Raw genomic sequence first — 24,302 nt, 5'->3', positions numbered from 1 at the left:
AGTGATGGGAAGCATTTAATTTTCACACTGTTTTGAATCTTAGTGAGGTGCAGGTTTATAACTGCTCTGCCCCCGTGTTGAGTAAATTACCAAGTGTGGAGAAAAAAACGAGTGCGAGATAACAGCTGTGAAAGAAGTACTACCATGACTCATTCTGGTTTAATTGCTTTTTCTTTTTTACTTTTGATGTATATAATATCCAGCTTAAGCCAGGTACTTCATACATAAAAGTTATCAATAAACACCTTTTTGTTCAGTATGGCCCTTCACCCCTTTTTTTATTATCATATATAAACCCGATTCACAACCCAGAGAGCAGAAAGATACAGAATTGATTTGTTTAAATAAAATTACAGTCCTCCAACACAACACAACCTCAGTATAAAGTCAAAGGGTCCGCTCAAGATAAACAATACTTTTGTTGCTTGAGACAAAAAGAAATCTCACTTTATATATTATCAGTACCCAATATATGTTGTGACGTTACCTAAACATCACCATTCTTTAAACACAACGATCCAACATTTTCGTGCCATTTCCACAAAGATTTTGTACAAATAAAAAAAAATTCAAAGTGTGCCAACTTTAAATATAGATGGACAACACAGTAGCACCACCCGTAGCATCGGTTGATATTTAACCTCTCTCTAAAGTAATGATCTCAAAAGGCCATTACTTAAGTTGCTTATATTAGACAATGTGTTTGGCGTGCATTTATTAATTGATGTTGATAATTCTGGAGGACAGTGCAGATATTGCAGATGCAAGCATAATCGTATAAGCTGTAAATCTCATACAATTTATAAATCTATTAAATGTAAAGTGCTAGGTATAAGGACTGTGTTAAATTGTTTATTAGGGCTAAACAAGTTCAGTCTCAGTTAAAGGATATAAAAATCATAGAACCTCCATCAGAAATGCTACCAAACTGCATGATTTTATGAATTCTAAAACCAGATATAAGCAGAAAGTCTCGCTTCACCCTGTTATTTTTAATATCCCTTCACCTTTAAGATTTTGAAAAACATTTTATAGGAATAACTTCCTCTACTAAGTGTCTTTAATCATCATTGCGTCATACAGCCAGACTGCCTCTGTGACTCTGTTTCAATCCATTTCTTTTCCACTTCCACCTAAGAAAAGAAAGAAAGAAAAAAGTTAGTTCCAATAAATTAAAAAAAAAAAAAAAATCGATCCACAATTAAGCACAGATGAAGATATTTTTATTTTTCCGTTGAAGCATCTCACCTGACAGTGATAGCGCGTCCAACTGGTCACATGTTTCTGCGGCTGGATGTCATTCACAGTGCCCAAGGATTTAACCCTGGTCTGTGACACAACCGCGCCCACAATTTCACATTCCATCGTGACAAAAGGGTACCAGTCATTTGGGATCTCCTGATCAGATCCCAGCTCCAGTTTGCAGGAAAATGAGTGGGGATGATCCAAGGCTGCAAAGCAGGAAAGAAAGGTCACTTGCAGCTGTCGTCGTACATCACAGCACGACAAACATACTGTGCATAGGCAGAAGGAGGCAAGAGTAAAAAGCAGTATGAGAAAAGGATGTGTAAGGCTAAATGTTAAGGGGGACCTATCATGCTCCTCATTATTTCTGTCACTTATGTACTGTTACAGTAGTCTCAGATTAAACATGGCTACACTTTCAAATAATGAGGTCAATGTATGTGTAAAGCTTCAGACTGCACCAAATACTCTTTTTAACTGGTGTCCTGTCTCTTGTCTCACAGAGCCCTGGCTGTGGACATTAAAGTTAAAGCTGCTGTTCAAACCTTCTGTTTACAAGGAGCAGCCAATCATAAGAAAGCTAGCTAAAAAGGGTCGGAAACAGCATGTTTCAGACTTTGCACCAATGAAGCATGTAATCACAGAAAACTATCCAAATTGACAGAGCTTAAAACTATATACAGCTGGAAAAGTATAACAGGTTCCTTTTTGACCTGTCATAAGCGTTACCCATATTCTTTGCAGGCAGTCTGTCGATCTTCCACACGATCGCCGAATATACATTCTCGTACTTGACGGTGCCAATCGACACTTGCATGACAGGCTGTGAATCTGCAGCGGTGACTGAGCCCAAGCAGGCATTTCTGTTCATGCGGGCCTTTAAAGACCTCTGTCGCAGTAAGGCCACCGTCTGTGTCACTTTGACCCAGTCGCCTGGCACCGGAACGCGGATCACAACATTCTCACACAGCGGGTAGTGAGTGTCAGACTCCCTCATGCAAGAAAGGAACGTGGTTGACATGTTGAGAAAGGCCTGGAGCTCCACGTAGGCACCTTGAACCGTTACCGTAGCTTTGATTGAGAAGGGAATTTCAGTGCAACCTAGGACCCTTGTTTTGTAGCGCATCAGCTCCACTCTGCATGCATCAGGAGGCAAAAACTTGATCAGTCGCGACCTCTGAAACTCCATCTCATTCACGCATTTGTGGAAATGGTAGCCTGCAATCTCCATCCAGAGTTCACTGCCCTCCTCTGAGCCATAGCTGGAGTCAAAGTGCAGCAACCCGAGGTCATTAAGGGCAAGAAAACAGTCTCCTAGTCCGTTCAGAAAAGCAAGACAGTGAATCTGGGTGAAGGCTGTTTGCTCCATTACGCCCCCACACTTATCTAGCTGTATCCAGATGTGATCGGTGATCTGCAGCGACAGCTCCTGTTCCTCGTAGTGCCGCCTCTGCTGGTGGGGGACACTCAGTTTGAAGATCTCCTCCTCCATGGAGACCACCAGGTCCTCGATCTCATCGTGCACTGTGGAGCCAAACTTGAGGAGCTGCTCTACCTCAGCTTCGTGACTAACCTCGAACTTTGGGTGAAAGCGCTTCTTTTCTGTGTAGGAGAAATGTTCCACCTTGACTGTGAGGACTTTGCGGGGCTCGCTGTAGCTTTCCAGTTTAAGATCCGAGAGCCTGCAGTGAGGGAGAAGCTGAAATTCTTTGAATGGCTTCTCAAGCCCTTTCTCATAGAACATCTGTAGCACACCTCCCGGCAACAAGCGGAGATAGATCGGTCCCCACTGACGCGAGGACATGCGGTTCTTTTTTTCAGGAATCCTGAGCATGATAGACCAACCGTCTCTCTTCTGACTACGAAACAAACCACGAGGTGCAAACTGAGATGTACCTTCACTTAACACCTCACTTTTGCAACTTAGCCGCCTCTGCCCTTCTTTGTCTGTCTCTGTCTGGCTGTCGGTTTTTGTATGTAGGCCTTCCAGTTTGTTGCAAACAACAGAGAAGGAAAGCTGGTCACGCTGAGGCTCACTGCCATCTTTGGTCCGTATAAAGAAACGTGGAAGGCTGTTGTCCGATTCAGAGTCTGAGGAGGAGCTACCCACATCCGTATTTAGTCTAGGTCCATCCCAGAACGGGTTAAAGTGTCCTGAATTACCCTTGAAAGAAGGGAAAGGGCTTGGCCCATCTGATGTTTGATTCAGGGCCTGTGGTGCAGGAGAGAAAACAGAGGTGGTAACTGGGCTGGAAAAACTCCTTGAGAAGTCCTTCTTGTCCCATGTTTTGGAGTAAAATGGTGACGCGCTGCTAGGAACCCCACCTTCAGGAGTGCTAAACGGTGTGCTACATGGTACACAGGAACTTCCGCTAAGACTTGAGTGACTTTGAGGCGATTCCAGGGAACTACTAAAGCTCCAGGAAGTATCTTTGATTGGAGGAAGCACTAATTTCAGGCCGTTGGGACGCGGCACTGATGCTTTGATAAGTCCTGGGGACTGCAGAGGCTTCTGAGGTGACGATAGCGGTGTGCTGTCATCTTCAAACGTGACCCAGTTTGAGTGATTTGTGGAGCACATGGCCAAAGAGGTCTGCAGACCGGTTCAAAACGACAGCTCCTCCTTTGTTGGATTAACTGTCCCCGAATTCAAAAGTCTTCTTCTCTGTTAGAAGAAAAAGAAAGAAGAATGAGACACTATTGACCCAAGTTCAAATGTAAAACTAATTTAGATCAAATCTCTAAAGTCAGCTCCCATCTCAAAGCACGAACAACTGAAACCTTTGCTATCGGTACAAGAGAGAGCCCTCGAGGACATAAATAAAACATGTCTTTAAAGTACTCCATTAAAGCTTAATCAACACCTGACCCGGAACAAGTTCATTTCTTTTTTCTCTATTACAATTACCTAAGGTTCGCTGACGTGACAGCTGAATAAGCATTCTGCAGCCCAGTGTTGGCGAAGAGGGAGTCGAGTTTCTCACACCACAGATTAATTTTTTTTATAGACATTTATTAACTGGAAACTCTCAGAAGTAATTCCATCATAGAACATGAAAACTCATTCCTGGAGTTTTATCTTTTAGCTATAAAGATGAGGGTTAAAGGAATGGTGACAGGAGACTGCAGGGAATTCTTGCACTGACAGATTCGTCTTTACACCGGTAATTGTAACAGGGATTTCATGCATGTTTATGCAACTTTAATAAACTCACTCACTCTCACACATAGACCACCTCCTTCATTTAGATCAGTTGTGCAAGCAATACAAGAAATGATACAGTCTTTATTCTTCTAACAATATCCCAATACAAAGTGTGAGCCTGAGAAATGGGTGAAGAAATCTGTTCTTCTTAGTCAAAATAGCAAGACTTTGGAAAGCTGTCGATGCAAACCAAACACTGCATCGCAGTTTCTCAAAGGATTTTTAGAATCTCTCTCTCTGTAGCTCAGAATTTTTTTAAATGCATAGAGGATAAAGCAAAAGACTTCAGAGATGTGGCAGTTCAAAGCTGCTGCAATGTAAAAAGGTGTATTTTAGACCTGCTGTGCTGTCTAAATATTTCAAAGCCAGCGTGCTCCAAATTGCGTGGGAGAAAAGTTAGCCATGGCAGAAAAAGTCCAGCCTCGTTAAAAAACCATGAGGTCAGATGAGAGAAGCAGGTACACTGGGGCTCATCTAGTTCCACACGAGGCTTCAAAAAGGGACAAAGTGTGCATGGCATCTTTATGGTGGATGGTATTTTAATATATGAATGAGATATTGAAAAAGTATGGCGATATTGCTAAACAGGAATGACGTTCAGGCTAATCTGCCAGTGGTTAGAGAGTAAACATGTTGTAATCTTTATGCGATCTCGCAGTTAATTTTCCAGCTACTCAATCACAATCTGCCTTTTGATGCGCTGGCAGTTCAGCTCTCAGTAATATCCGGCTCAGTGAAGCCCCCTTACAAAATACAGACGCTTCATCTTCCCATAAAAAAAGGGGGACAGAAAGCCTCAATTACAGGCTCCCTCTGCGCTCCAAGACGCAGCCATGACTTGCATGGAGGAGACATGGAGTGGAAAGTTCCTCTTGCTACAAATAAACATGGAAGTGTGTGTGTGAGTAAGGGAGGGTGTTCTGATTCAGAAGAGTGGACTGACAACTCCTCAGTCAAACAGTGAAGAACATCTTTCTAATGAGAGGATGTTTGCGAGGTTTTACGCAGACGTTTCCACGAGCTCATCCGTCTCTCCAACTTATAGAATCCATCTGCTTCGATTCACAGAGGAGGAGGAAATCTTCACAGGGGGTTACTGACAGTCTTTCAAACTCATTTCCAAGCCAGCCATCTCTTCCTGGGCTCTCCAGCAGGCAATGCAGAAATGAGACTCTGCTAAATCAACAGAGGACAAAAGAATACATTCCACACATTCCTCTGGGACAAGCCGCTTTGCACACAGGAAATAGCAGGCTGCTGTATTCGTGTGAACTGACAACAAATATTATCACACTTCAAAAATCCACCAGTTCTACAGGTCATAAATTTGGATTGGTCTGATTATTTATTACTGCCAAAGCGCAGCGAAAAGAGACTGGGGATTAAGAGAGCCTTATGAAACTAATTATGTACTTTAAAAACAAAAACAAGTCGGAACTACCATGAGGATTTTTACCTGACTTATTATTGTTTCGAGACTTAAGATGACCTCATCAGATTTCTACCAGCTAAAAACCAATGCAAAGTTAAGACCTGTAATTCTGCCGGGCAACGTCAGGCTCCCTGTACAGGTTGGTTTGCATTTAAATTACAGCCCTGCAGTTATGACAAACAGCCAACAAAGACCATCCGGCTTCTCAAGTTTATCATTACTGATCATTACTGTAGTTATTTAAATTGCTTGCTAAACCAAGGGTAGGCAGAAAAAAAAAAAAAAATTGCACACCTCATGGACATTAACAAGGTCTAATGCTGCTTAACCACAGCTATTTGGCCTCGCTAGTTGCTGAAAATGTAAGCTTTAAAAGGCGCCAGTCGTGCAGAGCATTTTGATATTGGTTTTTTCAAAACTGCATGGGAGGATGAATACACGCGCTAACAGATCAGCTGGCAGATAGTGGAAAAATTAAGCATGGAGCATGAGAACATGCAATCCACAAAGGGGAACAGCCATGAAACAACTGAAAATAGTATTGCTTATATGGTTAATTACTGATAAATGATGACTGAGTGGAAAGTCTTGTGGTTCAACAAAACTGCTGAATTTGAAAAAACAAATACACACACACACACACACCAGGGCTTGAACTCAGCAGACAGATGCTTCCTGATTAAAGAAGACACTTTCCTGCTGGATTCTCTGGCCACTTCCTGTACATTCACACCACAGCCTGGAATATTTTTCCTTCGAAATAAAACTTGTATATATAAATAAACAAAATAAGACACTTTAAAATGAGAGGGCAGGTTGCTACCATTGTAACCACAATGAGAGCATGGACTAGTGCAGAGCTGAAAATGTGATGACCCATTTCCAGTGGCAGCAGTGGCATCGTGTGCAAAGTGAGCTCCCATTAACACAAAGCACAGGAGCGAGTGTGGGTGCCGCAGCTCTTTTTGTCTCCTCACACGTTGAATGAATCGGCGTTATGTTAGTTATACACTTTAATCCCGGGATTCCCTGCCGCATTTATTGTGGAAATTTGTTCCAGTTCAGACAAGCATGACTGGGAACAGAATGAGGAGGAATGAATGGGGGGATGTTTGTGGATGTAGTTTACTCATTTAATTATGCTTTCCTTTCATCTGGAATGAAGGGATAAACTATTATAAACTTGTGCTTAAAGTATGAAAACAAATAATAGAATAAATTAAAATGTATAGATATTAGTTCTAGTACACAGGGGGTTTAAGCTGCAGTCTCTAGTACAGGGTTGACAAACATAAGCCCCACAGGCCAGAGTTGACCTGGAAAATACTCAAATCTATCCCACTGAACTGCTTTGGAAAATGTAAAAGACAGCATACATTTTGAACTTTTTTTTAAACTGCATTTTCATTGGTTTTACAGCTTTTCCTACTGATAATGACCCCCTCCATTACTCCTGAGTAATGAATAAACCACTCAATAAAGGAAAAAACCCATCCCCCCCCCCACCCCCCACAATCTACTATAGAAATTTCACAGTGAGTCCACAAGGAAACAAATACTGTGAATTAACAAAAACTTTCTGAGCAAAAGCAACCAAAACCTTTTATTTAATTTTACACCTTCATTTCTTACACGTAAGCCCAAAAAGACATGCTAACAGATGCCTTTCATTACCTAGAGCAGCATTTTTTTTCCTCAATCTGGCATGTCCTGTTTAAACTGCTCTTCTTATTCTTACATTAAAATATCTCAGAGATTAAATGTATAGTTAAACAGTTTCTTTCCCCTTCAAATCAAAGTGGGCTGTATGTGGCTTACATTGTAAAATGAGTTGGAAATCCCTCTACCAAGTACATTTCACTTGTCCAAATGCATTTATTTTTATAAATTGTACTTATGTAACAAAATTAAACGGGAAGATTTACATGTAATCAAAATACTTGTAAAATGAGTTTAACATTCCTGCTGTAGCAGCTTTGATTGCTACTAGAGGATGTTATCTAATGTTAGTAGACTATGATTGGGCTACTTTACTGTCTTTATGACTCTCGCACTGGTCTCTTCACTGCTAAAGTGGCTACAGTCCAGCAAAAGTTACAAAATCTCACATTTAGCCATACTTATTAAAAGTTTACTGTATTAAAAAAAGGCTACACATTTCCTATTAATATCATCTACATGCGCAGATAAACTGTATGCCTCCTGTTAAATCACACTTATTTGATACACTGTTTCATTGTCACACCCAGCGCGCGGTCAGTTGGCTGCCAGACACAAACACTAGTTGCTGGAAAACAACATTTCTTTTCGTCCCATGGCAACTCAAGACTGGACACACAAAACAGTACCAAGCATGCTGTCATCCACAACAGAGGCAGCCCCGCGTCCCGGACAGAGAGGCCCAATCCTGGGATAAAGCTCCGCGCCTTTTGTTTTGACGCACGAGCTCGAAGGAGTATTGTCACCCTGAGTTTACTTTTATCGTGCTCTGGCTTTGCGCACTTTTAGGTGAGCACCACACGCGCCAGTCACTCTCGACCGAGCGACGACACGACAGCACACCTGGTCGACACTTACAAAAAAAAAAAAAAAAAGAGTACACTAAAACAGTTTATTTGGTTTTTACAACGTGACCTGAACTAAACACAGCTCCCTGAGTACAAGCGAAAAGGAAAACATACTCACAAACTTAGCAGCAGCAGTGACTAATTCAGGCCATGACTTTTTGTTGCTTTGTTTTTTTTTTTGTTTGTTTTTTGATGGACACGTCTGAACTCCGACGTCGGCCCGGTCCTGATCAAAATGGCAGAGTGTAAATCCTGGGAGTTTGCACAGCCTAGCGCTTCCCCCTCCCGAGTTCAGACTGATGGTTGTCCTCCGACGGGACACTGTGGGACTGAACACAGCAGTGCTGCGTTCACTGCGGTGGGACACATCAGAATATTGACTATTTCTGGACATACGTTAACTTACTAAGTTCATATTTCGACAAATTAATGTTAATATGCTCACTCAGTAACTATCAGAGTTCAGATACGGTTGACAATGTTTCAAAGCTAACCATAAACATAGCACCCAACTGCCACATTTATATAAAGTGTGTCATTACAACCTTTGGCCTTGTGATAGTTATTCAGTTTAGCAAAAGATTAAAAAAATAATTTTAAAAAAGAAAAGACAAGTTGATCATTATTTCATCACACACAAAAAGAGAATCTCGTCTGCCCTTTCACCGCTGTTTACAAAACAAAAGCACGTAAAAACTTAAGTTGTATAAAACACACAACTTCAAGCAGGGTGTTTAAATCGCCTAACTTTACAGTAATATAAATGCCTTTGGTATTATGTATAGTAATTCTGCAGCCTATACAAACTTCTTATTAGAGCTACTGTACTCTTCAGTCATGTACCAAGAGTACTTGAAAGCATCGCGAATTTCTATAAAACGACGTTTTTCTTTTCAAAACAAATGACGGCATCAGAAACTGCTCTTCTAGTCCCCACATGTCTGTGCCTCATTTCCCAGTAGTTTGGGTGTGTTAGCGACTGCTTTTTCGCCTTTTTAAATTATACACAACTTACAATTCCCAGTCTCCCTCACCCCCCATAAACGCAGCAGGTAAAGTTAGGTCAATTTTAGGAGTGATTAATAACCAAGTGACTCTAAATACATGACACATTTATGTTTTGAGCAAGCTCTTTATTTTGCGTCACATATTTGATGTGTGCTTTTCAACAAGTTACAATGTGAGAATACAAGTTTCTTGCTTTTTTTTTTTTTTTAAATATGTTTAGAGGGCGTTGGCAAACCTGTCAGATCAAAGGTCTGCTGGCAGCTGTAGACTGGCAAACAAAAGGATTTAAATGAACTGCTCACAATCACTTCTGGGCTTTTCTTCCTTTTACCTCATGTAAGTACAATTTTAGTGTAAACTTTAACTGCCCTCTGCCATGACTCAAAAGTTTTCTGAGCACCAGTTCCAGTGTGGGCCGATCCCTCTGCGATACATCTCTGTATTGTAGCCTTAGACGAGACACACACTAAACTAGCCACAGATGTCAGTTTGTAAAATTTGTGGAAAATAAAAGTTTTTTAACCTCTGAATAAATGCCTCTTGTATATAGGCCTATATCATTTTTTTTACTCATTGTACAGTACAATTACATGATTTTAAATGAGGTTATATTCACATAAACCCTTTTTTATCCACACGTCGTACAACGTCGAGAGACTGCCATTCCCCGCCAGGCTTCTGAGTGCACATCCGCACTTACTTTGGTGATAAAAATGACTTGTTACAGCATAATTTCACAGAGATAAATTGACATCATTTCACAAGCTCCAACTTGTCCATCCCTTCCCATTAAAGTAAACACGGTTAATCAGTGCTTCGAGGCAGACATCTTTTCTTTCCTCCACTCCTAGACGACTGAAGATTTCTTAAAAATGAGGAATGAATTTAAGCATATCTTTGTTATGGTTGGGATTTTAAAGCCCTTCTTTTCAGAAGCTTGTGTTATATGCTAGTGTCAGAAGGGACGTGGGGGGATTATTATCTCAAATTTGATCTAAGAAACAAAAAAAAGGTAGTTGTAAAACATTACTTACGTTGTAAAGCCTGGTGCTACAGTCACACGAGGACACAACAGTCTAAGCGCGCACACACACACACACGTACTGTTACAGATAAGCAATAAAAATGCACAGTTCCACCGTCTCTCATACGCACATTAAGCTGGACGACTACACGCACTGATTAACAGGGTTTGGTCTTCAAGTCTTGACTTCAGTGAGTATTAAAAACTTCAGCTGCTGCAGCTGTTTATCTTCTTCTGCTCCTTCTGTTGGGAAAGCAGCGTGGTTTGACACAGAGGTCAAGCAGTAACTTCTGGTCCAGTTTTGGAAAGCTTTTGTTTTTTAGCAAATTGTTTTGTTTCATGTACTTCTGTGACGAGGAAAGGGGGGGGAAGGAAAAACAAAGCATTTTCAGTCAAATGTGTTTGAGCCTCCAAACAGTTTTGTACTGCCTTCAAGTGGAGGAACTGCAGGCTCAGGTGGTTATCCTGTGGTTTGGTGACAGTGTTGGTACCAAGACGCTGCAGGGAGGCTTCGAGGTTCAGGTTTTCTCCCAGGGTGCCTTTATAGTGGCGTCAAATGGAGCTTGAGTTTTGAGGAGCAGCACTAGCGGCCTTTGTTCTTTTTGGCATTTCCCTAAAGAAAAAACACACACACACACACACAAAAAAGTGAGCTCAGTCCTCTAAACTCAAAGCAAGCCATATCCAGGGTTGGTGCAAAAGCTAACGCTCTGTGTTGCATTTCAGTGCAGTGACTAAGACAGACAAAATTCGTATTCCGTTTCAAAAACTGAAAAACATGCTGAGGCTGGTGTGCTGGCCTTCAAGAGAAAAATCGCCCCTTTAGATCACAAACATGCCGGGTCCTGAAACTTCCCAGCATGCAGCCATCCGTGTGCGCACAAGCAGGGGCATGCACGTTTTTTCTTCTTAAAAAAAAAAAAAAAAAACAGCCCTCTCCTTTACTGCTCCTGTAGCTTAATGGCTTTTTCAGACGTCTGCGGCAGGTGCTTTTCCCATTAAACCTCGCAACAACCGCAACGCCACCGCTGACCTCCCACTTCACCTCATAACTGAGAAACTTTACAATGTCACACTTCACTAGCGGCTGATCCTTCACACTCCACGTGGCCGTATCGCTTCTCTTTCGAGATTTGGAGGGACAGGGTGGTGGTACGGTTTGGTCTGTAAATGTTCAACGAGGAATTACTGTCAGCTTTATTCACGTGCCAAACACATTTGCTTCGCTGACATGAACGCTCACTTTCGTAGAGATCAGGTGACGGATTTCCACTGCGGAATATTCCACTTGTTTACCTTAAAAAACTCCTGTATGTTTTGGGTCACTGTCCATGTGTAGCGTGAAGCACCATCCAATCAACCCTGCTTCATCTGTGTGAATCTGAGCAGAGAGTATAGCTCGATACACTCCGTAATTCACCCAGCTGTTTCTACCTTCTGTCACATCACCAATAAACCATAGTGACCCATCGTTACTGTAAGCCGAGCGTGACCACACCATCACACATTAATGCTTTGAATTATGAGCTGATCCCAGCCCGCCCCGTTACATTCTTCTCCCCTTAATTCTGCTACAAGTTGATTTTAGCTTCATCTGTCCAAAGAATATTGTTCCTGAGCTGGTCGGCCTTTTATAGATGTGTTTTGGCAGTCTAATCTGCACCTTCTACTGTTGTGGCTAATCACCGGTTTGCTCCTTGTGGTGAACCCTTTTACTCTCATTATGGCAGACTTTGAAAACGATACGCCTACCTCCTGGAAGAGTGTTTTTCACTCAGCAGGATGTTTAAAGGCTTTTTTCCTCTGCTTATGGAAATGATCCTGTGATCATCCACCATTTAACCTCTCAAAAATATATCGAACTGTTTATTCGGCTGGTGGATTTGTGTTGTTTTCTCATTGTAACGATGACCTTCTTCACTTGGACCAGCTGACGTTGACCACACATTTTAGTGTTCACAGAAAAGTGCAAATGCCAGCGTGAACTAGAATCAACTCCAGAACTTTAATCAGAATCAGAATCAGAATACTTTATTGATCCCTGGGGGAAATTATTTAACTTTAACTTGCTTAATTAATGCCAAATTGAATGTATATACGTAAGCAAAGTCTACACATTAATGTTGTTGCGTTGACATACGCATTCAAATGATATCACCGCCCAAACATTTCAGAAACCTAACTGGAGACTGGCAGCACCTCACAGCTGAGAGCAAACCCTGAGAGGGAACCAAAATTTTAAAAAGAAAATATTGCAAAAGAAGCTGGAATTCAAAAGGTTATACCTTGCTGCCCATTTTGAGCGTGTCGATTTCCTCTCGCTGCTTGCTCAAAGTCTCGTTCATGCTGCACAGATGGTCGCTCATCATGCTAAGCTGGTCTTCGTAGCTCCTCTTAGTCGTAGCCAGCTCATCCTGCGTGTCAGGCCCAAACAGTTACAAAGTGAATGCTTTTTGACTTGAAAGGACGCTAATGTTTACGCTTTATGCTATAACTGGAAGCTCTTTGGCAGTGCATCATACCTGCAAGCGTGTGATATTCTGATTAGCCAGTTTGACCTCCTCACTGAAAGTCTCCCGCGACTTCTCTGCAATGGTTAATCTCTTAGCCAAAGCTCGACACTACAAAGGGAAAGAGAAAAGTAAACAACTTGCTGTGCCCTGATGATTTTAAAGCATGTCTGGCAGGCTTTACAGATCGGTTTCAAAAGCTGCAATAACAGGAAGGATTTCTTTGAAAAGTAGGTTTATTTAAGAAGAGTGTCAAAGTTGCAGGAAATCCACAATATTAGTCTCTGCTGTTAAACCGTCACGTCTAACTCGACATCAGGCACATTTCTGTTGCTATAATGCCAAACTAAGGCAAGTGACAGTAACTTTAACAAGTCATTTACATCGAGGGTAAGACACAACATATTACTTAAAATATTTAGTGTCGGTTTTTCAGTGGAGATGGTAATAACCCCGACTCGAGAACCATTTTCAAAGCACAAAGAGAATATGTACTTGTAAGGCAAACTAACGGTCTTTCTTACGACACACAGTTACTTTGATAAACAACTTTCAGTAAGATCTTCACCTCAGAGTGAAAGTGCACAGCTTTGCTATCTGAAATCTGGAGTTGGGTGGTGAGCTCTCCTACTCTGGCCATGTAGTGGCTCTTTATCAGCTGCTCCCTAGACTCCTCGTCTCCCACCTGCAAAGTCAGACACAACATCAAGCTACACAAGATTTTGTTGTCCTTGGAGGGAGCATTATTAGATGGGTACAAATTCTGCACTTAAATATTTTAATCAGATGTACGGACACTCACATGCTCATCTGTAGGTGTTGTGCACAACATTCCAACCTGGTGACAAAAAAAAGAAACGAAAAGTAAGACAAATGTAAAATATATAAGAAAAACACAAAAACAGACATGCAGGATATAGCTACTAACTACAACACACGTGTTACAGCTACTTGAAACAAACATTATGAGAGCAATCTCAGCACTGAATAACAACAGCATTCTCCTACTCTGCCACATCAGCTCTTGGACGTCTGTGTTTTATTAACCGGCTTAGTGTGGAAGCCAGAAGAAAACAACAATAATACTCCCTTTGTTGAAACAAATCAGTGCCAAGGACACAAAATTTCCCCTGCAAAGTGAAAGCAAACAGCAGACCGAGCGGTCACGGAGAAGTACCAGGCTCGTGCACAGCGTCGGCTCTTTTTCTGCAGCTTTCAGTTCTGCCGCTGCTTCTTCGTGGCCCCGCGTGAGTGCGCCGGCTGCAGCCGTTTGCGAGTTCGGACTTCCCCCGAGAGCTGCTGCTAGCTGCGCTTCCAGTTCCGCAATGCGCTGGTTCTCCTTTTCCAGCCGCACCTTCCCTAACTGGGCCTCCAGCAGCCAGTGCTCCTTCTCCTGCTCCAGACGAGCAATCTTCTCTTGGCTCTGCTGCACCTGCAGGAGGCCAATGGGGAGAAGGAGAGAAGTGGACAGTGAGCTTGTGGATACGGAAACGAGCAAAGGTTAGGAGTTGTAAGAAGGAAACTATACAATAATCCTCACTGGGTTTTATTATATGGCTTCGCACTTTGATAAAGTGACACATTTATGTGAAACATTGGGCACTTTAAAAAGTAAAACATCAACAGCTTTGCTAGCTGTCCACACCTCAGATAATACATGACACGACTGTGTTAAGACAGGACAGTTTTTTCTCTACTTGTATCACCAATTTATCCGTATCTCTGTATTTTTACCTGCTGAGTGAGACCTTCTCTGCTCTCAGTGGAGCTGGTTAGTATGCGACGGTTTGACAGGGCTTCTCTGTACGGAACAGACTGGGGCTTGGCCTAAATGGGTGAATAAAACACTTATTTTAGTCATTTATCATTTTTAAAAATCCATGTAATATTTTTAAAGAATTTGAATTCTGCAGAAGCAGGCTTAAAATAACACTCAAATTGATTAAAAGTAAATGAAAAAATGGAATTATAAAATATAAAAACAACGTAAAAGCAGATCAAAACATTTATAAGATGTAAAATGTAGATATGAGACTCTCTGAGAGATGAAATACTTACAAAGACTTTCTTAATGCTTTTGAAAAGATATTACAAATCAGTGTTTTTAATCTCACTAAGCACACTGATCTAAAGTCTGTGAGCTGTAAGTTGAAAGGCTTCAGTGTTTCCTACTGATTCAAATCCTGTTTGTGGTTGGGAGACGTGTGTGTGCATATATGCGCTTCATTTCGTCCCCCCCCTCTGCATACATTTTATTTGCCAAGTACTCTGTGACAAGTAAATAACTCAGCAATATAATCAGCTGCTGCTCCGATGAGGGTTTCTCCTGCGAATCAACTCCACTGTTTCGGACTGCAGCTGGTGACGGTAGCCCTCGCTCTGCTCTGCAAGTCAGCGCAGAGGAGCGTGAACCAGTTCTCCACCTGCTGCAGGTGTCGATTAAAGCGGCCCTCCGACTCAGGGCGGTTCTCCAGGGCACGTGAGGGGGCGGGGACCACTGCTCCTGTGCTGCCAACTGCAGTACAAGACGGAGGAGCTGCACTCCGAACGCAAGTCAAGATCCCCTTTTGGGAAGCGGCTAAATGATATTAAGCACTTGCAACGATCCAACCAGTAGGAAAAACATGAAATATGAATTTAAAGGCATAATAAATACTAAAAGTAGTTGAAAGACAGAACCTCTCAGCCAGCCCAAGTAAAGTCTATTTAAGGGAAAAGGGAATAAAGTGGGAAATAGCATGCTACACACACTAACCTTTTTGACAGCTTGGATATAGGCTGTTGCCTTCTTTTTGTTGGCCAGCATACTCTCTGCTTGCACGGGGTTAAGAGCTGCCGTGCTGCCTCTCGGACTGTAGCCCGATGATGTGAAGAAGTCCAAGTTGTTGCTGAAGAAGGTGGCAATCTGCAGCAAGTTACAGCGACATCACGTGTCAGATCTCTCAAACAAAACGGATATCTCCTCAGCTGAAGAAACCCTGACACTCAGCGTTCTGTTTACCCTGAGATTAGCCGCTGTGTTTACAGCAGAGAGCCAATTCCACCACCAAGTATTGAGGAAGATAAATGTTGGAGCAATTAAGCCTCTGCCTGCTTGCAAAATGCAGCTCACTCCACATGTCGTGGGCTGTGCTGCAACCCAGTGGAGTGTCATCCAATCGGCACACACACACTTCAGCCGACAATTCGCTCGATTCACAAAAATCATTCATCCCTGTGCTCTTGCTGGGGAGCAGCTGTACAGACTGCAATTTGGACTGTGTCTTTCAACGTTTAACCGCTGCCCACCTGAGTCCCGCACTTCTGTGCTCTTCCATTTGTGGCAATTTACCAATGTGACCCAGTTGCAGAGACAACTCACTGCTACTTACAATTACGCCTTTATGTATTGAAGCTAAACATACACTACAGGAGATATAAACCTGGCTGCTGCCTGCCCCCTGTTGGCCATACCTTGCCGGTGCAGCTAGTTAAAGAACCCAGAGATCCCAGGAGGCACTCTGTGGTGGTACAGAGCTTTTGGGTGACGGTGGGGAGCTCCCGCTCAATGTTGGCCTTCTGGTTGTAATGCTTTGACATCTCTGGACACACAAGGAGCAAAAAAGAACAGCAGGATTTGCTTTATGTTCCAAATTTAGCTTAATAAACGTGGCTCAATCAGTGCCTCGCTCCCTGACCGGTGTTTTTTTTAACAATAACCAACAGATTTTCACAATATTCTCATACACTAAAACTGCAAGAGTGAACATTTAACTAAAATACCCAAACAAAGGCGCTTGTTACAGAAACCCATTCTCACAGCTAATTGCCTACAAAAGTGACTCTTCTCCAAAGAGCAAAAAATTATGCTTCCGTCTGCTGATTCATTTGAATAAACTTTACACTGAATCTTCTGGATATTTAGTCCTTAAAAAGCTGCTTTTGCTGTACTATTTATGAATGAAGTACATAAAGAAATCTGTGTACGAAAACAGATCCACCCACCTTTAATGGCATCATGTAGACTGTGCAGGCAGGCGGCCAGCTGGGTGAAGACGGCTGACGTGTTGCTGTGTGGCATGGCATCCTGCCGAACACCTGAGACACATCGCGCACATTCGTCAGACATGTCTGCTCGTCACTTCATAAACCCTCTGCTGTATTTACATACTACCAAATTCCTCTATTCCTTCAGGAAAAACAGCATTTAAATGAATATGTATGTATATAATTATTCTGGCACAGTACTGACTGAGAGCTTTTAGACAAAAAGAGCTCAAATGCTGTGTGATAACCTACTGGGTAAGGCCAAAAGGTTAATGTAGTTCTGCAGTTTCTCAAACACAGATGTCACTCGCTTGATGTCACTCTGCAGCTCCTGGTTTTTCGCACTAAGGGCAGCAGTACAAAGAGGTGCCTCGCACTCTTCTTCGAGGCTGAAAGCACAAGACACCCATCACAATAGCCTCCTCCACTCTATTTGTCTCTATCTCACACACGTGTACACACACACACACACTGCTGACCTTTTTAACTGGTAGGGAAGAATCTTTTGGAGAAAGTGGGTGTATGACGAGAAGTTGTCAGAAAAAATTTTCAGCTTGACCACAGTTTCCTTTCATTCAAAACAGAAAATCACAATTAGTGTCAATTTGTTTTCTGTCTCTAAACAAACATATGACCTCCACACCCTCCATCCAAAACGTACCAGTACTGTGACAGTGTCCTCTGTGATGCTTTGGTATAACTGGAGAAAGCTGTCCTCCAGGGGGCGCACATAGGCTGCATTCTCATGCAGATACTGAGAAAACTGGGTTAAGAGAAGGAACGTACATTAAACGAAATGCGCCTCCTTATCTGGCACCAATAAGGCTAGCATAGTTAACTACAACCAGATGTGAAAAGTCTTTGTTAGTCTGGTAAAAAATTATTGCGACTTCCTAGATGGATGTGTTTACTGGCACCTTGTATGTTTGCAAGACTGCTTTTTTATTGTAATACCTAGACTGATTTTCCTAAAATCTTGCCTCTGACATACACCCTCAATAAAATAATCATTAAAAAGTCATTAAAAAAAACAAACTAATAAAAACTCAACTAAAACTAAACATTTTCAATCAATGAGAACTAAACTGAAACAAAGGAACCCACTCGGGAAACCGACTGAATTAAAATAAAAAGTCAAAATGAAATAAAAAATAAGAGCTGATTAGAAAATGCAAAACTATAATGGCTTTGAACACCAGCATGCATTGTATTTGACAGAATGCCTGTACCTTCCCTGTATGGCTGCCTCACCTTCTGGTTCAGAGGGGAGATGGTCTCAATAGAGGAGTCCAGGGGGTAGATGTGTACTCTCTGCTCTGTGTAGGAGTGGACGTTCAACAGAGCAGCCACCAAATCCTGGATGAAACTCATGGCCTGGCCTGCTACATCCCGGGCCTTCAGCTGAAAGGCGGCACAGTGCACAGATCGCTACTTTACCACCCTTTCTACCTAAAGGCAACTCAGTGTGTTATCGCTACATTGCTGTACAGGTAATATTTTTAAAGGTGGTTACTTGAGATGTGAATCTGTACTTGCAATACACCCGAATGTGTTTGTTTTCTCACTTACCTGGTGCCTTCGATTGTGTGATGGCACGTTTAGGCTGTTGTAGTCACTAAATTCTGCAGAGATGGAGGAGAAAAAAAAGCAGCATGTAAACTAGAGCAGAACTTCAACCCCCGCAATGAACTTTTATTAACTTTGCAAACACAGTTTAATTGGTTGCGTCGGCGCAGCGTTACAGTCGTGTGTAGCGTTACAGTGCTTACTCCAGGGTAGCGTGTAGTTATAGTATCACTGACAAGGATGGAAATGTTCTCAAATAGTACCAGATACTCACTGGTGTCATTAAAGGGCACTTTCTCCTGGATAACACTGCTGCTTTGTTTCACCTGTCTGTTCAGCTCCGACTGGCACCGCCTCAGCTGCTGCTGGCTGCAGAGGGAGATCGAAGAAGTGTTGAGCTGCTCCCAACATGCATTTCAAGTTTGTGTAATTCAGTTTAAAAATACAATGTGCAGAAATGTGTACTGCAAGATTTGCATCATGGCTCTACAAAATGTATTATGTACATATCTTGTATTTGTCAAAGTCAGTTCAACACTCACATGTAGGGATGGGTACCGGTGTCCGGTGCCATGATGGCACCGGTTCTGACATAAACGGTAGTAACCAGACCGAAAAGCAGCGCACATTTCGGTGCTTTATTTCGGTGCTTTTTTTTCCTGAGCTGTGATACACTTTAGATTCTAGCCAATCATTTTACGTTTCCGAGGATAGTAGGCGGGGCCAGGTACGTACGTTCAGTTAGAGCAGAGCTACAGATTAAAAATGTCCAAGGCGAAGCGGTCAAAAGTCTGGCTGTACTTCATAGCAAAATATGCAAACTCAGCAGCCTGCAACAAGTGCTTTAAGCTGATACTGTGATACTGTCAAAGGAGGTAACACCTGAAATCCGATGAAACACCTGGCGACGCATAGCGTTTTTTTTAAAAGCCGAGAAATGCGCCGTATTTGATAGCTTGCTGCGAGACCTCACACCGAGCACATCTACTGCGGGTGGGTTGCCTGTTATGCAACATCCCCCAAAAACACGAAGAGGAGAGTCCAGGCCCCTAGCCCTGCCAGTGTAGCAGAAATGATGACGGATGATGAAGGCAGCAGCAGCCGTTCTTCTCTGCGTGAGTAGCTAATTTACGTTGAGTAGGCTAACCACGTTATTACATTAATGCATGTAAGGTGAACTAGCAAACATCATCATAGCTACATGCGGCTGTCCTCTTGTTTGATGGCAGATACTCCCTTCACCCTGGCTAAAAAGGCTAAAATGACCAAAGAAAAAGTGGAAAACAGTTAAACATGAGGTTTAGGACAAAGTTTGTGTTTTTTCCATTGTTTAAGCACTGCTTCCAGCCAAGAGTGATACCATATATGCCCCATAGCTGCAGAAAAGGCTAACATTGTTATATTTTTACAAAAAACAGCTGAACATGAGAGGTTTTTGGACCAATTTTGTGTTCTCCATTCTTTAAGCACCGGTTTGAGCACCGTTTGAGCACCGGCACCGTTTCAAAAGTACCGATTTGGCACCGGTATCGGATAAAACCTAAACGATACCCATCCCTACTCACATGGTTACTTACAGTTACTATGCTGAACAATGTTATAGAAGAATTAAATCATTCAAACTACGAATAAAATGTATATTTACCAGTCTTCTGTTCGCATTCTGCACTCTTTTGCTTCTCGTTCCAGAGTTTGTGCTTTCACCTGTAAAAACAGGGGGAAAAAAATAATTTTTTAAAAATTAAATGTTATCAAAATTGGCAATTGTGTGAACAACTTCAATGTTTCTCCCACTGAGCCCTTACCTCTAAACGTGCTTTGTCACTCTGCAGCCGCTCGATCGTTTCTGCATACTTTGTGGTGAGCCCGTCCACGACGCCATGGTGCTGCTCTGCATCCTTCTCCAGCTTTTCTAGTCGCTCCCTCAGCTCAGCCTCCGTCTTCTTGTGCCGCTCGTCTGCTTCGTAAAACTGACAAAGACACAGCAGGAAGCACAGCTGTCACATACGTGACCTCCCCTCGTATCCTAGACACATTCACTGTAAAATTTGTATTTTAAACATGCACTCTAAGCACCGCGTGGCTGCCTACTTGGATGTGAAGTCGCTCATTTTCTTCTATCTTTTTCTGCAGGTCCTCATCAAAAACACTCTGGGTTTGCAGGCCGTGCTGTGAAGGAGAGTCTCCTTTACTCTGGAGGAGATTGGGGGGCTATTAACTATCAACTTGTCAGACAAACATTACTGTGAAACTACCATAACTTTAAGACCACTACAAAAAAATAAATAAATATATGCTGCTCCCGCTAGTCCACTGTGTAGCCACTCCCGCATTTCCCCCTTTCCCCTCATGTTCACCTTCCCCTTTTTGCCCTTAGCTTCACTAGCAGCCAGCTCCTCTTGTAGCAGCTCCACCCTCTTGGCCAGCTGCTGGTTCCTGAAACTGAGACTGTCCATCTCCTGCTCCTGCTTCCTCAGACTCTGGTCTCTCTGCTTCAGCTGCTCCTAATGGCAGAAAGAAAGTAATGACTTTGATGAATAACACATGCAAGCAAATCACAGCCTTTAAAACAACATGAAGTCATTCTGTTGTCATTGTGCGACAGCAACATAATTCATGGTAACACTGCAACAAGTACAGGTCAGACTTGGTGATCACATTTGGTTTGCAAATATGAAAAACAGAGTTGCTTACAATGTCATTTCAATGCTTGCTTTCTCAATACTTTGCTTTCTTTTTTAAATATACATCATTGTACCTTTAGTGAGGCAGAGTTGGCCTGTTCATCCACAACCCCCTTCTTCAGCACTTGGTTCTGGGCACGTAGCTGTGAAGTACACACACACAGAGGAAAAAAACCATTCAGATGTAAAAAGTACAAACTGCTGTTTGAGATGCAAATGCGATTTTAAAATAAAGAGTACACGGCAAATCTCTGCTCAATAATTATGTGTAGTTTTGATTTTTTATTCAATTCTATGTAGACAAGATCAGAGCAGGTAATCAAATAATAGTCTCCGCTGCAATTTTGCCTCCTAATGACTCCAAAAACAAGAAAATTGAGATGAATCCATTAGTGTGTTTCAGTGTTGCTCTCATTTTGCCTTCTGTTATAAATCATGTGACTTTTACCGTTCTCTATAAGCCCAAAATATTACGTTTGAGATAAATATGAAGAAGAAACGTATTGTCTGTCAGACTGTGGCATGCTTGTGTCAGTTCTTTTTTTAATATACTTCAAGTTCAAGTCAAGAAAAGTTTGCTTACTGAGTGACTTTTCCACATTTATAAGTAATGAGTTATGAGTACTGACCATACAGGAGAAACCCGAACTCAGTGCTTTTTACTGTATGATCAGTAGCCTCTAAAGACATGCTTATTACAGCAAGAGTCTGTGCAACAATCACACAGTCAGCATTTCCTGAGGATCATACACTGTTTGGCTGCTGGTGGGGAGGAGCAGAGTGGAACAGGAAACAGCTATAACGCTCCCGGAGCTGTCAGCTGACACAGAAACAAAGGCCACACAGGCTTTACTGTCTCTAAACTGTTTAACCATTAAACAATAGTTTACATCCTTTGAACACCGCTTATTTCTAATGCAGCATGCAAGACATTTTCCCACGCAGCCTAAGGAAAATGCACCAAACAAAGCATTAAAGCTACACACAGGCTGATAATGACACCTGTGTGTGTAGCCTCGGCGGCTAGCCTACATCTGTGATAATCTACCTTATTCCAGGTGAACTGTATTAGCTTCTGCTATACCCAACAAAGTAGGTTCTATGGTCTAAGTTATGTGTATGTCTTTGACAAGCTGATCTGCTTCACTTCACTTCACTTCACTAATCATAAATATCTCAGGTGTTGTTTTCCATTGAGTTCAAGTTCACGCAAGGCACAAAACACCGGGTAGCTGACGCTGATAGCTCACTGACAGGTTCTGTGTAGTAGCCTTGTTAGCAATAACAGGTAACAGGTATCGTTAGCAGTAAACAGAGGCGGTGTTTTACCTTTGAATACTCCTGTGCCAGTTTGCTGTATTTTGTCTGCAGGTCTGTAACGTTAGCCATGGCGACGCTATCTAGTCGCCAACCGGTGATGCTAGGAAACGTTAATCCTCAGTAGCCGGACTGGCCAAAGGCTGTCCGGTTAGCTTAGTATGTAGTTCACGGTGTCAGTTACTTGCAAGGTTGACGTCGGAGACGGTGAGCTGTAACCTGGCTAACTCAGGTCGGTTAGCCCACTGGTAAAATTTCTTAATCCAACAAGGCTTCTTCCGCTACCTGTGAGAACTGAACTCGGGTACATTATGACAGTAGGTCTGTCATCAGTCCCGGAAAATAAAACGGACAGTGGTCAACAGTTCATTTCCCAAAACACGTGTTTATTCCGATCTAACAGTAATGTCCCCTTTTTTTCCAAGTTAGCACCAGTAACGCCGACAGAGCCTGTTAGCTAAGCGAAGCGAAGAGGCTATGTAGCAAAACAAACCCCGACGAGGAGCGACACATGTATGTGGTTTTATCTGACAGGAGCCGGTGACCCGCGGCGTCCGCAAATCCTATTAGAGAGTAAAGGTAGCGGCTGCTCGGCTAGCAAAACAGCCCTAAATCCCCATTCATTTGAAGGAATACTTTCATTTTCTAGCTAACCCGCAAAATCCTCCTGAAGTCTGAGCCAACAAGAGAGGCGAGCACCGAGGTCAAAGTGCAGAAAACAGAGAAGAAGGGAGAAGGAGAAAGCAGGGCGCCACCTAGCGTTTGAAGAGATAGATAGATAGATAGATAGATAGATAGATAGATAGATAGATAGATAGATAGATAGATAGATAGATAGATATCATTTACTTACTGTCATTTAAATTGTAGCACACTGTATTGTTATTTTTTCTTTTCTTTTTGTTATGAAGTATATATTTGAATGACTTTTAATTTGATTATAGCTCTTCAAAGATTTTCTCAGTCATTTCACACTCCATTGATTAAACTAGACTTCTATAGTGAAAAGTATTGATGACGAAGGAGCATGCAGGCAAATGAATTAGTTGTACTTCCTGACCTTACTTCCTGTCAGCTCGCAAAATGACTGTGAACCAGTTGACATCAACAATGCATCAGTATGTTTTTTTGGGTGTCTTAAAAAGTAATTAGCTGGTGCAGCAGCTTTTTAAATTATGTTTAGCAAGCAAAGTGAAAAAAAGTGGTGCTGGAAAGAGGAAGGAGACAGAGAACAGAATCAGCATACTGCCAGTTCTTTGGCTATCAGCAGCTGATCACATAACCCAAATGATGAAACTGTATTTGGCGTTTTTGTAAAGGACTAAAATATTGTTACTTCTCAAACATTGAAATTAGATACTCTTACTATAATACTGTGTGTGTGGCATGTCTGGAAGTTGGTCCTCTGAAAATGATGAGGAATTCTAGAAATGAGTCTCCCAATCCAATCAGTTTGTGAAGATCTGTGGCTAATGGGCTTGTCTTCTTTGTTCTGTGCTTATATACATCAGAGTTGTCGTTATGTTACTTTACCAAGCCGTTTAAATCTGATTGGGGTGTGTGGTAGTCTAGTTGAGAAAGATGGTGTGAGTTTATAGCAAAAATATCTGCCCTGGAGCTAGCACAGGGTTGTTACACCTATGTAGGTAGGTAGATGTAGTATGTTTAAACCACCTTTCTCTTCAATTCAATTCTGCTTATATAGTGCCAAACCACAG

At 42.2% G+C, this 24,302-nt stretch overlaps 2 protein-coding genes across 3 annotated transcripts; both read right to left on the bottom strand.

Moving 5' to 3' along the window:
* Positions 1–7: 7 nt before the first annotated feature.
* ston1 (stonin 1) lies at positions 8–8,763 on the bottom strand. The gene is made up of 4 exons (XM_080868486.1): positions 8,568–8,763; positions 1,975–3,910; positions 1,249–1,451; positions 8–1,133 (listed from the first exon to the last, which is right to left on the bottom strand). The coding sequence occupies exons 2-4, from the start codon at positions 3,824–3,826 to the stop codon at positions 1,068–1,070; spliced, it is 2,121 nt and encodes a 706-aa protein (XP_080724612.1). The 5' UTR covers positions 3,827–3,910; positions 8,568–8,763; the 3' UTR covers positions 8–1,067.
* Positions 8,764–9,561: 798 nt separating this feature from the next.
* On the bottom strand, positions 9,562–23,282 carry ppp1r21 (protein phosphatase 1, regulatory subunit 21). 2 transcript variants are annotated; one of them, XM_080869575.1, is made up of 22 exons: positions 22,597–23,282; positions 21,342–21,410; positions 20,941–21,087; positions 20,675–20,776; positions 20,389–20,553; positions 20,229–20,287; positions 18,858–18,952; positions 18,587–18,639; positions 18,269–18,418; positions 17,679–17,780; positions 17,497–17,585; positions 17,270–17,406; positions 16,976–17,068; positions 16,445–16,572; positions 15,747–15,896; positions 14,726–14,818; positions 14,169–14,423; positions 13,794–13,829; positions 13,560–13,676; positions 13,004–13,102; positions 12,767–12,895; positions 9,562–11,094 (listed from the first exon to the last, which is right to left on the bottom strand). In XM_080869575.1, the coding sequence occupies exons 1-22, from the start codon at positions 22,654–22,656 to the stop codon at positions 11,065–11,067; spliced, it is 2,358 nt and encodes a 785-aa protein (XP_080725701.1). In that variant the 5' UTR covers positions 22,657–23,282; the 3' UTR covers positions 9,562–11,064. The 2 variants fall into 2 exon arrangements, with proteins under 2 accessions (XP_080725701.1, XP_080725702.1); XM_080869576.1 differs by having other exon boundaries at positions 20,675–20,752.
* Between the last annotated feature and the right edge of the window lie 1,020 nt (positions 23,283–24,302).

The sequence above is a fragment of the Rhamphochromis sp. 'chilingali' genome (genome assembly GCF_963969265.1).
Source record: "Rhamphochromis sp. 'chilingali' genome assembly, chromosome: 20".
Lineage (NCBI taxonomy): Eukaryota > Metazoa > Chordata > Actinopteri > Cichliformes > Cichlidae > Rhamphochromis > Rhamphochromis sp. 'chilingali'.
Note: the sequence above shows the minus strand (reverse complement) of the source record. Positions and strands in the feature narration are given on the sequence as shown.